Source organism: Pteropus alecto, unplaced genomic scaffold (assembly GCF_000325575.1).
Source record: "Pteropus alecto unplaced genomic scaffold, ASM32557v1 scaffold25, whole genome shotgun sequence".
Taxonomy (NCBI): Eukaryota; Metazoa; Chordata; class Mammalia; order Chiroptera; family Pteropodidae; genus Pteropus; species Pteropus alecto.
Window position 1 is genome coordinate 30,477,021 of NW_006441955.1, and position 15,616 is coordinate 30,492,636.

The following is a 15,616-nucleotide window of genomic DNA, read 5'->3' on the forward strand; positions in this document are numbered from 1 at the left end:
AAAGTCACTAACAGCAGGAAATACAATAATGAAAAAGCCTAAGGCAGCCATTGTCTTCAAAAAGGCGTTTAGCATCATATGGGACAGATTTTATTGGGATAAAATATAAGACAGGATTGCAGTACAAAACATTTTTTGAAGCTCAGAGGATAAAACATTATAACCAGTTAGGGAGGAAGGGATAGGCTCCACTGTAGAAACTGATAAACAACACTCTACTCAGAAGAATGGAGAGAAGAGGCAGACCATACAGAAAACTCATTATGGAGGCCAACCATGTAGACAAGATGGCAAGTGAAAAGTGAAAGATGGCTCTAAGGTCTTACATCTTGCTTACTAGAAGAATGACAGCGCCAACAACAAGGAATGAGTATCAACATTCACTGACTGTGTATTAGATGTCAGGGACATAATTAGCCCATTTCATCTCTATTTAAAACAACGCCCACACCCAAACCCACGCACAAAATCAGGAAGAAATGGATGTGGTGTGATGAGATCTAGACATGCTGAGTTTAAGATTTAATGAGATGTGTAAGTGAAGACAGTGGCAAAAAAGGATTTGGAGCAAAGAAGGAAGAAAGGCTGAAAATATACCTAGATTTAAGAGTCATCTGTACACAAACAACAGTCGACAACATCTTAAATAAACAAGCTCTTGAAACTTCATATTCTTCCAATATCCCATTTATGTCAAAAGAAATGTGAACTAATAATGATTTAGCATCTGCCCTCTTTATGGTTAGTGGTGAGTGGCCTGTTGCGAGTATAGCTAATACTGAACTTAGAGGAGTATAAGAAATGATTTGGTTGAAAGAAGTTGTCATTTTTTAAAAAAGGTAATGCGTAATACATATGGAGCTTTTTGTTTTATACATATTCCCTCCTTTTACTAAGAAAGTGATCTCTAAGATTGAAAGAACAACAAAAACTCATATTCGCTGAGTCAATTCAGTAAGATGTTGACCTGGATGTTGCACTTCATAATAAAAGAATAACATCTTTACTAAGAGTGATTTGCTATTTGCCAAGCACTGTGTTGCCAAGTAGCTGATTTGCATTATCTCAAAGTAATCTTCACAACAATGCAATATCCTTTCTGTCTTTATCTCCACTATCAGGTGGGAAAACAGAGGCTTAGGAACTTTCCATGGTCTGTGTCATAGTTATAACATTATTTTGATTTTATAAAACAAACAAACAAACCTACTTTGATGTAGATTTTGAATAAAATGAAAAAGGTTATTTCAACTATCTCATAATTTGGGTTACGTTTGAGAAGCCATGGCTTAATTTAGCATTTATAATGATGAGACTTTTTGGTCTACAAAGTGTAGTCTGGAACTTTTTAAAGTAAGGTCAACATCTCTATAGATTATATATTCTGAAAAAATAATACAAATATTTCTTACTGGAATTATAAGTTCACTCTGAAGGAATCCTAATAATAAAGGATTAGTCTAGAAAGACCATTCTTTTTGAAAATAATGTTTCTGAAAATGATGTCACTTCTATGTGAAACTCAACATGCCCTAAAGCCTCTTCAGGACATACCTCCATATCTCAGTAGACAGATCTATGCCAGGAACCTCAGTCACCTATGGTTCGCATCTGTTTTCCCTACTACAACAGCACTGTACCCTATTAACTCTTGTAAAAACTCTAAATTTTATTTATATGCATAGAAGATTAAATGTGCTTAATTAATGGTTTCTGAGTAAATTTGAAAAGAAATCTCACAAAAGCTTAAACCACACCCTTATCAAAACCAGGATCTTATATAAACATCAAAGTAGCAAACATAAAAAACAGAAAATGTATTTCAACTTCTTTATGAAAATAGATAATTCCATTAATAAATTAAAGTATAACAGACATAAAATTTAATAAGTTTGGGAAATTATGAATGAATGAACAGTATCAAAGCTGGGAATAATTCTAAATTCATCTGTCAATAATAACTCAAGTGAGCAGCAATACAATGGCTGCCTCTGATAGTGCCTGACATCATCACTACAGGCTTCTCTGGTTTAAAACCATTCATTTACTTTCTGAGAATAGAAAGCTGGTAAGAGATGATGTGGCAAGAGGGCAAGTGAGGCTTTGCTAATACAAGCACCTTATATGACTTCTCCCCCACAGGGAATGTAAGCTCCATAGGGGCAGGAACGGTTTTCCTTACCGATATTACCCTAACGTCTATAACAGTACCTCGATCATAGCGGGGACCCACCACAGGTTTGCTGAATGAATAAATGATTTTACTTAAGAAGCCATATTAGCTTTCATAAGAAGATGCAAATTAAAACCTTGTGTATTCTGGAAAGAAAACTCCCAAATAGATTAGCAGGATTGGTGCTGAGCTTAGTGTTAGACATATGTTCATGATCACCGAAATCTAAATATAAAAGTTGTGTAGGGCAAAGCTAAATCCTGGAAACATTTAAGATGGCTCTAGCTGATTAGGTATATCTTGAGACAATTGTAATAAGCCCTCAAAGAATGGAAAACACGACCAGTTGAAAATTGGCAACATCAAGTATTTGGTAAAAAGACTTTACTCTTAAGTCACTGTAAATCGTAGGCTACATTTAAAATCAAACAAGCACAAGGAAACTTCATGTTTCTGCCTTCTAAGCACTTTTCAAGAAATAATAAAATCTTCCTATTTAGCATGATTATCTTAAATTAGAAACCTAACATTTTATAACCTATAATAATCTTACTTAGATGTTTTCTGAATGTACTTTCGTTTAATGGTATAACTGTAATTAAGTATATAATCAGATGTAAATGCTCATCCTAGCCTACCTATGAATGTATTATCTAAAGAACAGTGTGGTTTAAAATATTTAATTAAAAAAATAAAAATCTATGTCTAAATATACCCCCATAATATCTAATTTCATTATTTATAATTAGAAAATACTTGTAACACTGGGAAGTTTTGTAGAAGTTAGGATAACTATATCTTGAGGCTGACTTAATCAGAAATATAAGGATGTACCTTACCCAAACCTTAGGCCCACCTTCAAGATAAAAGCTACCTCAACTGCAGTTTCCTTAAAGTGATTCCATCGCTACTCAAAGTTAAATAGGGTGGCAATTTTTAAATCCAAAATTCCTGGTCCTGGGTTGTAACCTTCTACTTCCTCTTCTTTGGTATTTTCATATATCACATTGAGTTCAAGTAAACAACTCAAATGCAGAAATCTCAAGGATAGGTTTTCTACATAGATAATGTCAAAGTACTTTTCATGTTATTCTCTCTGGTTCAGGTTTAGTACCAAAAGAGCCTACTCTAGGTGTTCCTTAAAGTTATACCACTCACCTTTTACTCATTCATTTATCATTCCCTCCTCTTTGGGGATAAAGATTAACCTAAGGCCCAGCTTTAGTCCTCTCTGGGTACCTAAAGATGAGAGGTTATAAAATAAAAGAAAGTAAAGGGCCTAAGGAAAATGAAGCACAGAGAAGCTGAGTGCCTAGAATGAGAACATCTGACCTTCATTTCAGTGCATTTCTCTGATCTTTTTTTTTGGTTCAGGTTTACCCTCTTTGGCTCTTTGTTAAAATAAGTCATACCAATCTGACTGGTACCTTCCTGTGTTCTGGTCTTTATGTATCTTGGCTTCTTTCTTTGCAACTGCATGAAATGATTTTCCCGACTTCTCCCTCTGGATCATGTCATGAATTTCTGCCACACTCCTAGAAAACCAAGTCTGCTAAGACAAGCTGAGATCTCCATCTCCTCTGCCTCTTCATGAATTTATAGTACACATTTCCATGTTAAAAATGAATGCTATCTGGGCCCAAGTAGTCTGTCCTCTATTATAGACTTTAAAATACTCAGTATCCTATCTTTACCTTTTATCACATACAATTTTGGTTTTCTTGAATTTTGCAAGATGATATTTTGCAGAAGAGTCATGTTTAACTGGTTTAGTGAGCTGGCACATTTCCTCATTGGCCACAGCCCAGTTTGCCTCGACTTAAAATGGAAATATAACAAACTGTCTCTTTCAGGTAATGAAGGAAATAAAAATAGAAACAAACAAACATCCATAACAAACCAAAACAAAAAATCAAAAACTTTTGTTCTTAGCAGTTGTACCAAAATGAAAGGTTGCTTTCCCTAATTTTGGTAAAGAAGCTTAATTATCTGGCTAATAGATTAGGTAAATAAGGTGACTGTGGGGTCAAGTTGATGCCAAACTCATCCAAATAAATATTTTTATTTAACTTTATATAAGCTATCTGGTGTTTCAAATATATACTTATTACTTTAGCTCTTTTCCCGTTTAGAAAATATAAAGTGTAGCTCATGTAGGGATGCTATATTTTCTAAGATTTGACATTTTCAGCGATCGAACTACTATAAACAGAATGCTATAAATAGAATGATGTCATTTCTTTCCAAAGACTATCAATATACTAGAGTGATGAGAAAATCATAATAAAAGTGAGATATTTTATGGCAAACTTTGGGGGTAAGGTCAGGACTATAATCTGCGAATTATCTCAGGGTAAATGGGAAAAAAGTTAAAAAATAAAATAGTCCCATTCACACAGCTATTAAAACAGTAGTTGGTGGCTACTATTTGCAATTATTCAAGGTCAGATAAGCACATACCAAGCAAACAATGAGGCAATGTTTTATTCTCCTACTGCATTTAAGAATAAGAATTTCCTGAACCGAAATGGATAGTAGCTTTTACTGTCTGCCTTCCAGTCCTCCTGGAGCCATTTATATATTTTCCCCACACCAGCAGTCTTTAACAAGGGGTTGGCAAATGCTCAGAATGGTGCTGAAGTGTTAGATTGTTGGACATGTCACGAAGTTGTCAAGAGAAGCCTTGGAGAGGGTATGTTAGTTCCATGGCCTAGAGAAGTTGGGATGATACAACTATCCAAAACAAATCCACTTTTCATAAAGACTCTCAGGTGTGTTCTCTTAGCAGGCTTATGAGACTAAGCCATAGTATACGCATCAAGTATGCACCACAGTATGAAATGTGGACTAACTAGATAAAATATTTACATGAACTAACTAGATAAAATATGGTGCATACTTAGAAAGGAACTGAATTTGGAAGAAGGAAGAATGAATTATTGATTGATCAGAGGTAAATACAAGGGAGCAATGCAAATTGTTTTGTTTAAACATGAGTTATATGGAATTCACTTTAGGACTTTGCTAAACAAAACACAAAAAAGGGCACCTTTTACATCGGTATTTCTCATTAATTACCTAAATGATTGCCAATTTCAGAAATCACTGAATTTGGGTAATATGGATGTTATTACTCTGGATAACTATCTTTGCAGAAACCACAGAACTTACTATCCTTCCCTTATTTGGGACCCCAAATCTATTGGGGCAAAGAGTGGAGTTAAAGTATGAACTACATGTAAGTACACTGAATTAATAAGTCTAGGAAAAAGACGACGTGACAGAAAACTCAAAATTTTCATCAATGAACTATGATAATAATATAAATCTGGGAATATTTGAGATATGTTGGTAAGAAAAGTGATCAATATTTGCTGTTTAGATTCATTCTTAGCTATGAATGTCTTGCAATCTTATGTGTAGACCTTCTGTAAGAATCCATTTATCTGTAGTAGTAGCAATAATAATAGTCATGGTAGGAATAATAAAAGCATGTGCTAAATGAATTATCTTAATTTCTCATGACAATCATAATTATTATTACCATCCCCATGTTGGACATGAGAAAACTACAGCAAGTGAGGTTTTGTAATTTACTCAAGTTAACATAATTGGGAGCAGGGTTCAATCCTAGCTCTGCTTTCAGTTTGGACTAAGCCATACTAGCAAATCAAATTACAGACAAGGCCAATCAGAATTAGTCTGAATAAGATATAGTAGTTTTGTTAATTAAACAATGAAAACAGGGGACGAGAATTACAGGTCTTAAAAGATCAGTGTTTTGTAATTCAGTAGGCTGACATAACTGGCACTTAAGCAAACTTCGCAGGGACTCTCAGAAATCGTTTATGTTGTCTTCTCATCATTCCATTATAAGGAACAGAGTCTGGTGATTTAAGAATTTTCTCAAATCAAACTGTTAGAACCTGTCTCCCTTCACATTTCTATACAGTATTCTTTCCACTGCAATATACTCAGTGATCAGTTGGTGACATGAATTTTTGCATTTCTAAAAGCAACAAGTTGAACACTGGAATTCTGGAACAACTGGAACTCTGTTGCAGAGAATATTTCTTGAAATAAGTTAAAATGCAACTTAGAAAGCTCTTAGTTGCACATGTTATTATTTTAAAATATTCTAACTAAGTGATTTTTCAACAGAAAATATTCTATGTGTGATTATTTAAAAATTTTAATATGAAAGTCATTTTTAAAAGCCTCGGCTTTGTTAATAGCCAGATAATTAGTGAAATAACTAGCTACTTAAGCTAATCGAGCCACTTAATTATATTGCAGAATTTAAAAATATTTAAAGAAATGGGGAGGGAAGCAATTTTACCTTACTAAATTTTGTTGCATATATTCGACCTTCATTAAAACCTGGACCCCTGTCTGAGAACGAATGTAGGCTTTCAACCTGAAATAAAAATGTTACATTGAAAGAAGCAAAATTGATTTTTAATATATTTCAAAATAGTGTCTATGGAAGACTAAGCATTTATGAGTAGCTAATAATACTTAAAATTCATCTATATAAGCATAGAAAAAGGGTTAAAGATATTTTCTAACCAAGGATCTGAATTTTAAAAAATTACCTTCCTTCTCTCTGTGTAATTAAGTTAAATTAAGAAACACTCATTTCAGTAATCTTGCAATTTAATTTTTTTAATGTATCTAATTTAGTGACAGTCATTTTGTTTTATTACCAAATATATAACCAATGATAACTGGATTATCAGTAATTAGGAAGAAAGACATTTGTCTATTATGCCTGGCCCAAGACATTGTTTGATATGTGACATTAATCTGATTTGGTCTGGGTGCTACCTTTTATCAAAAGTAGATGATGAGATTTAACTACAATTGGATCAGACACTTTAGAATCCACTCGGCGTAAATTGTAAATATCAGGTTACTCTGGAACCAAACCAACCATTCATATCCCAAGCAGGTACCATCTAGTGAAAAGAAAGGCAACTGGGTTTCTGTCCAGGAACACTAATAATTCATACTCTGATAATAGTTTCCTTTTTTAAGCACTGCCTACTATGTGCTAGGTCCTACACTAAGAACTTTATATATGCGATTTTTTAAAGCTTCAAAACAACCCTATCTAGTAGATATTATTAATCTCATTTTTATGATGGAGAAAAATTAAGGCCCAGAAGTAACTTGCTCCTAATCACACAGCTAATAATGGAAAGATGTAGCTATTCTAACCTAGACATTTATTGCTGACTCCACCATGCTATGTTAATCATTTCTGTTCATGCTGTATTTCTGGATAGGAAACAGAGTATATCTTACTTAGTTTTATGGAGACTTGGCTGAAACAGGATTTCCTGTCTTTAACAGTTACTCTGAAACTCCTCATTTTCAGTTTTTGCTTCAACTTGAAAGGCATTTTAGTTTAAGGGTTAAAAGTGCAGAGGCTGACTTCAGACTGCCTGGGTTTAAATCCTAGCTTCCCTGATTATCAGCTCTATGAAGTCACTTAATCATTTTAAGGCTCAGTTTCCCCATCTGTAAAATGGGTATAATGGCAGTAATTTACCTCAATGTGAGGATTAAATGAATACATTTATTAGTATCTAATTCAAAGACAGTCTGGAACACAATAAAGGGTAAGTGCTAACTATGGTTATTACTATCCAAAAGCATCGTCTCCAACTGACAAAGCCTTCAGTAAAAACAAAGGAAATGGGACAGAAAGTAAATGGCACTGACACATAACATTCCAATAAAGTCATGACTTTACATAATAAATATGCACATAGCAAATACAACATTTTTAATAATTTTAGAAAGTTACAATTTTAAAAAAACATACCTTTGACGAATTACAGGATCAGACTTCTCAGGATCAATGTAAGCTCTTAGGATTTCATTAATAGTTTTATCATCTGGCACTCTTCCCAACAAAGGAAAAATGAAAATAAAACATATTATCATTTATAATTTTCTACTAGAGGTATTAACTTAGAATTACTAAATCTTGTGGCTTTTTTTTTAGCCGAATACAGACCATGTTTTTATTTTACTTTTGACAATATATAATGTCCTGTTAAGCAAAAATTACTTAGAAAAATAGCTCAAAAAGACTTCTTGGAGACACTTAAAGTCTTAAAAAATAGTATTTTGAGACGCTCCCTATAAATTAATTATAAAAGTATGAAAAAAAAGTATGATGCCTCTTTCAACGCACACCTGTGCTCAAAGATGAAAAGAAATGTCAGGATGAAATATATTTGAAAGCTGCAGAAATAAAAAATATGAAAAAAAGGTTTCAGATTATGCTAATTTCAGTGCATGTTCAAGTCTACTCATTCTAAATCATAAAACCAGGTTACAAATTTGATACTACTGAGACGAAGCATGGTAAGTTTTCTGATTTTCCTATATGTATGCACATTGTTTTTTAAACTATAAAGCTGAGAAACAAAATTAAGACACTGTTTTGAACTAGTAACTTACCTCAGTCATTTATACATATTCATATATACTACTGTGTAATACAGTCCTATCTGTAAAATTTAAGTCCTTCTCCTGTCTTTAATCTTGTATGTACCTTCGAATAAGAAAGTTTTTCACTAAATTCCATGACAATTACAGAGGACATTTATCTATAATGTAGATATATGCTAAAAATATTACTTAAAAGGCAACTTTAAAATTTTCCTAACCCAAGGAATCAAAACACAACTATTAAAATTTTTAAATGGCATTTGAAAATGTTCATAAAAGGGTAAGAAACTATTTATGCGAATTAATTCCAATTATAAGTATACCTATGTACATGCATACAATAATATATTTTCTGAGGGATGTACTATGATGTTTATAGTAGTAATCTCTGTAGAGTAAAATTAGTAGTAATGCAAATTAATTCCAATTATAAGTATACCTATGTACATGCATACAATAATATATTTTCTGAGGGATGTACTATGATGTTTATAGTAGTAATCTCTGTAGAGTAAAATTGTGGATCATTTTTCACTTCCTATATAATCAGTCAGCTTAAGAAATAGACAGTTTCCAGCCTTCTTCATTCTCCCTACATCTCTCTCCTTAATGCCTGCTTCCCTTGCTGGAGTGAACACCACCACGATTCCTGTGCTAATCATTTCCCTTAGTTTTACCACTTCTGTAGGTATTCCTAAAAAGTACACTTTTTTTTTTCATATTTGCGAACAGAATCAAAGTCTATGAAGTCTTCATAACTTGATTTTCTCAGTCAGCATTATTTTTAAGATTTATCCACATTGATGGGTGTAGCTTGTATGTCATTCATTTTCAGTGATGTTTAGCATTTCATAGTATCAATATACCACAACTTATCCATTCTAATATTGACATACATTTATTGAGATTACATTTAACAATTTACTTTAAATATAGAGACATAATAAAAACAAATTAATTCTTAATAGACAGTGGTGATACTTTACCTTTTCTCTACGTATACAGCTTGACTCTGCGGAAATTGCAGTTTCACATGCCAACAAAACTGCTGTTTTCTAAGAGAGGAAATAATCATGTGAGGATCAAGGTAGAAAATAAAAGTGTGAACACAAAGCAAATTTCCTAAATTTTTGTTTTCAGATAATAATTCTAAAGTATTTAGATTTTAATCTACTTTGTTTCTACTAAGAGCTATTTATTATCACTTTTCTAGGATTTTAGAGGCCAAAATTTTAAAACAATATACTTGCAAGGATTTTTAAAGACAAAAAAAAATTAAGTGAAGCAGTTCATAATTCCAAGGATTTCACGTTCCTGAATTAGAAGGAAATTTCTCAGGGGGCTTTTGATATCAGTGTGCTACTACTTGAAGTTTACAAATAAATTTCCTCATGACTAAAAACAATAAGCTGATGTCTTTTCCCGATTAGTCTGGAAATTAGGTGAATGAAGTATTGTCTGGTTGAGACCAGCTGGCTGCATATACACTTCTGAGCCATGAGTACGTGCATTCAGTAGCAAAACAGTAGACAACACGTTGGTTGCTAAGCAGAGTGCACTCTAAACTAGAGTCCCTGTGCTTTCAGGTCTAAATTTTGGTTTGGTACAGGACCAACAGCAGTAGTAATTCACTAAACGTCTGTTTTTAGAAAAATGACCGTATGTTTTCTATTTAACATGTCTAAATTTGGTGACACTATATACCATTACTTTCAAAAATATTTAATGCTCAAAATATTGAATCATTACATAAATTTAAATGTCTTTACTACATGATAGTTTTACACATTTTTTCCTTACTTAAAAGAAATTTCTAACAATCTACTGGCAAGTTAATAGCCAATAGCATACTCATACAAATCTATGCCTTAGCAAACATGCTCCCCCGCCAAACGTCTATATAATTAAATTTTCAGTTAACACAATTGAGTATCTCCCACCAAACGTCTATATAATTAAATTTTTATCAGAACACAATGACCATAAAATCAAGTAAAAATTCTTCTATTAGGGTAAGTTATCACAGATCTGGTTAAGGATGTTTTCTTTAATAACAAAACAGTTTTTGGCAGTAACTAGAGAAAAATATCCTTGATTATGCTTAGGTTGATAGTGCCACTTATACAAGAAACAATCGTGTTAAGTTTCATACTTTTTTGATAGGATAAAGTTGTATAGCACCCTTCACTAATTTTTAAATGAGATGTCTAAAATCCCAGAAAAAAAACCTTAAAAATCTGAATGTAAATACAACAGTTACTGGTTTTAAATAAATAATTCTTCCAAAAGAAAATACCTTGCAATGTTTGTTACCTGTGAAACAGGCACAGCATAATATCACCATTGACAGGCTGAGAGACACTACATTCCTCTCTTAGTAAGAAATAAACTGATTTTTAAATCTTAATGCATAACATTGTTTCTTTCTAAATATATTTATTTTTCCATGTTAAGTTACAGGAGAAAAAATTATGAACTTGTCATCTTATAGAACTGTAAATCATACTCAATCATCCCATCATTGCTTGAGTAATTTCAAGAACCATTCCCATTTCTTAACATTCAATAGACCCTAAATACCTTCAGAAAGTACTCAACATTCCAAAAACAAGAGAGAAAAGCCCTTGGAGATCATTTTATTTGCTGTAGTTAACTACTTGTGGTTATAAGGAAGTCATTCATTACTGTTTTATTATATACACATTGCTAAATTATGAGTATTTTAAAAATCTTTCTATATTTGGCTTCACTTCAAACATGAACAAATTTGAAAAGTACATTTACTTTTCAAAAATGTGATCTTGCAACATTTCAAAAACAAAAAGAGAATATAAAGACTACTCAATGTACTTACATTCAGATTTAACCAACTTGCATATTGCCATATTTATTTGAGATTTTTTTTTTCTTTTAAGAAATAAAAAGTTATGGATATGGATAATGATCCTTTGTACTGTTCCTTGATCCAATTCCCTTTCTATCATCAGAGGTAACTACTGTCTTGAGGTTGAGTGTGTATTCTTGCCATTCATGGTTTTATATTTTATATACACATATATACACATATCTATAAACAGTATAGTATCTTGTGTGAAATTAACATTTATTTCAATGTTATCATATTCTAAAAATCCTGTGCTTTGCTTTCTTTATTTAAGTTATGCTTTAGAGATTTATTTATGATACATATAGATTAAATACATTAACTTTAAGTGTTGCACAGTACTCCACTGTGTGAAAAATGCCAAATCTCCATTCTCTATTGATAGACATATGACTACTTCAATTTTTTACCATTTGTTCTTCCATATTAAATCACAGAAAAAAATAAATAAATAAAAGAATATCCCCAGGGATGAGGCTTTCATTTACCGCTACCAGCACACAGAACTAAAAGTTAACTAAAACTAAAAACTAAAAAACTAAAGTTTTTTCATTGAAAAAAACCGCCTGTACTTTTTTAGTCTATGGTACTATAAGAGGCATTTGAGAACACTTATTCAGAGTAAAATATTTAAGTGAACAAGTAGAGAGAATGAAGGATATTATATAAAGAATTCCTAAAATGAGAAAGTTAACTATCTCTAAAGTAGTTTCCAATTCTTTGGTGTTCCTGAAACTGATGTACCCCTGACATGGACAAATAAATCTCCTCCTAAGTCTCAAAGAATTAAGTTTATTTCCCATTTTTCATAATTATGTACTATACTGATACATGTCTCACTTAAAATAATACATATAACCAAAGTGCCCAAAACATTACTTGCGAGGGGAACTGTAATTAATTATGTATATATTTTTCATTTATATTTATGTTTTCTAAAACAACACACTTCTGTAAGGAAAAAAATAAAAGTAATGCTTCAGTGAGTATCTTTATGTATATATATAACTTTCTGTATTTTGGATTATTTTCTAAAGATAGATTCCAAGTAGAATCATTAGGATAGAGCAGTGTTCACATTTTGGACCAGATAATTATTATGGAGGTGAGCGTGGAGACACTGCCCTGTGTATTTTAAGATGTTTAGCAGCATCCCAGGTCTTTACTCATGAGATGCCACTAGCAACATCCACTCCCTCCGTTGTGACACCTAGATATTTTCAGATATTGCAAATGTCCTCTGGGAGGCAAAATCACCACTGTCTGAAAACCATTGGAATAGAACTTTAAACACTTACTATTACTCTTAATGCATTAGGACTACTCTTCTTAAATTCAGCAAAATGCTTAACGCTATAATAATGTCGATGTGTCCTTGCCATATTTATCAACATTCATAAGAATGGAAATACTGTACCAAGAATACTCTAGTAACTTAGGCACCCCAAGGCACTACGTGATAAGAGTTTGATAATAGACTGGTGAAGTAATGGTGGCAATTATTAAACTTAATGTTCCCTCTGGACAACCTGATAAAGTAACAGAAATATGGATCTCTTCTGAGTCTCATGAAACTGAAGTAACTATTCATGCATAGCAAAGCTTTTGCTCCTCCTCCCCAAATATCAACACACATGCACACACTCATGCATTCTCAATGGGGGAGCATCACCCCAAAAGCGGTGAAAACCAGTTCTTAAGAGGGTAAAAATAATCTTAGCTATTATAACGGTTTACGGCCCTCCAAAGGGCCACTGTACATAAACAGATATATAGTATATCTGTGGTATCAAAATATCATGAGGGCAATTAGAGAAAAAAACATCTAAAAGAGCCCTTTGTGAGACGATAATGAAAAGGCTGAGAAACACTCAGACTATACATGTAGTAAATGAGGAAAATAAATATTGTTTTATACGTACTTTGTTTCAGTGAGTTAATATAGGGAACTTATTTAACAACTCTTGCTTGCTAGAAACTATTAAGGATCATTTTATCCCATATTTTCAAGAAAGTGATATGCGGATGAAGAAACGAATCTGGGGCTAAGTTCTATACCCATATGGTCAATTATTCTTCTGATTTCATGACTTAAAACTGCCAATTTTCACCTCTGGAGAGCTACCATAATTCTAAGGAAGGAGATACAAATCAAAAGTCATCAGATTCTTTTAAATGGCACTGCTCTATTGATACGATAAGATGTTCAAGCCAATATATAACCAGAGTAATGTAAATAGAAATGAAATATTTTCACCTACCAGATTTACAAAGATGCTGTTAAAATTATAAATCTTAGGGAAGTGTGATAAAATGGACACTCTCCATTACTGACAGGAGTATGAACTGATGCACATTTCTGACAGTTCAATTTCATAAAAGCTATAAATAGAAAGTTATACTGAAAAATAGTATACTTTTGCCTCAACAGTTTTATTCTCAGGAATTTATCCCAAGGAAATAACTGGGCAAGTAATGACACATGTACAAAATGTCCACTGTACTACTTCCTATAACAAAAAAATAAATAAATCTAAATGTATACTGATTAAATAAATCATGGTAGATCTACATACTGAGACGATGAGGCAGGACTAAGGTAGAAACACGAGGATGTTAAATAATGGCATTTATATTCAAAAATATACATATTCATACATGTATTTATAAGTATAAAGATGTGCCCCCAACTTTTAACTATGGCTATTTCTTAACATAATAAAAGGACTTAATTCTTACTTCATATGTCTGTATTTAATAACATTTTGACATGATTTGCTATTTTTCATAATCAGTAAAGTCAAAGATGTTTTCATGGGGAAGTGCAGAATAGTAATCATAGAAAAGACAGAAATAATTCTAAATTCTTTTTAAACGTAAAAATATTTCATTATTCAAAGTTTTAAGATGTTTCCTTTTTATCACAGAAATTATTACCAAACTAGAACTAGTGTTACTTATCTAACTAATCATTTTGACAGCTTCAAAGCTATTTTCCTCAAAAAAATATGCTACAATTAAGAGTTACAAATGGAGGCTCAATTCTGAGAAGATTTCCAATACAAAGTTGAAATGAGTTAAAATATTTTTATTCTTAAATCCTACTCTTTTTAACAATTTATTACTTAATGTGATCTCTGCTTCAGGTTTCTCACAGTTAAATAGGGATGCCAACAGTATTTATATCATAGGATTAAATAAGTAAATATATGTCAAGAGCTCAAAACACAGCAACCAAAAATGTTAGTTACTGCTATTATTACCATTGTTATAATTCTATATTCAATCCAATGTCCTGAATTAATGAGGCTTGGAACAGGATACTGACAGGGCCTTCAATGAGAATATTTCACCATGAGTTCAAAATCAAATTCTACTTAACATTGAATTTAGTGTTTAGTGGCTAATGGTAAAACTGGATATGTTGATTAATACCAAAATGTAAAAGACTCTGAATGTTCTGCTAAACAGTATGGATTTTATTCTGTAGCTAATGCACCAACAAACATTTACAAAGAAGAGTGAATGAAATGAGGCCTTACAGAGAGACTCAATGTCCTACCACTTAACTCTCCTAATAAGTGTTTCCCCTAGTATATTCAGGATATTAACTTTTCAGTCCTTGTTTGCAGTTATTAAGGGAAGGATTTTCCACTACTTTTGAGAAAGCACAATGACATATTATGTCAGTTCAAGAATGCCTGAAACTTTTACTTCTATTTTTTAAATACTGGCGACTCCATGAAGTAAATAAGCTAAAGCTAGACTATCTACATGTCTGATTTCTAGAATAGTATACCACTAATTAAATTAGAAAAGTTTCCAGGTTATAAAAATTATCAGTAGATCCTTTTACCAGAGAACATTAGCAAGTAGCAACAGTAATAACAACAGTTTATTACGTGTTTTTTATATGTCAGGCATTGTTTTAATTAAATACATTTATTAATTCATTTAATTCTTGTAACTCTATGACACAAAATGCCATTATTTCATTTTAAAGATGAGAACACCAAGTTAGAGAGAAGAAAGTCACTCCTCCAAGGTCATTATTCAGCTAGAAAGTGGCAGACCTGGGCTTTGAATCTATGTAG

The 15,616-nt window shown here is 32.3% G+C and overlaps 1 protein-coding gene across 2 annotated transcripts in view; it reads right to left on the reverse strand.

Annotated features, from left to right (window-relative positions):
• ZNHIT6 (zinc finger HIT-type containing 6) overlaps positions 1-15,616 on the reverse strand; it is a 57,117-nt gene that overhangs the window by 18,480 nt on the left and 23,021 nt on the right. The window contains exons 6-8 of one of the 2 annotated variants that reach the window (XM_006919374.3): positions 9,625-9,693; positions 8,004-8,084; positions 6,513-6,590 (exon numbers count right to left, since the gene is read on the reverse strand). In XM_006919374.3, the coding sequence (XP_006919436.1) occupies positions 6,513-6,590; positions 8,004-8,084; positions 9,625-9,693 (228 nt within the window). The remainder of the gene's footprint in view (positions 1-6,512; positions 6,591-8,003; positions 8,085-9,624; positions 9,694-15,616) is intronic. The other variant, XM_006919375.3, reaches the window with a different exon arrangement.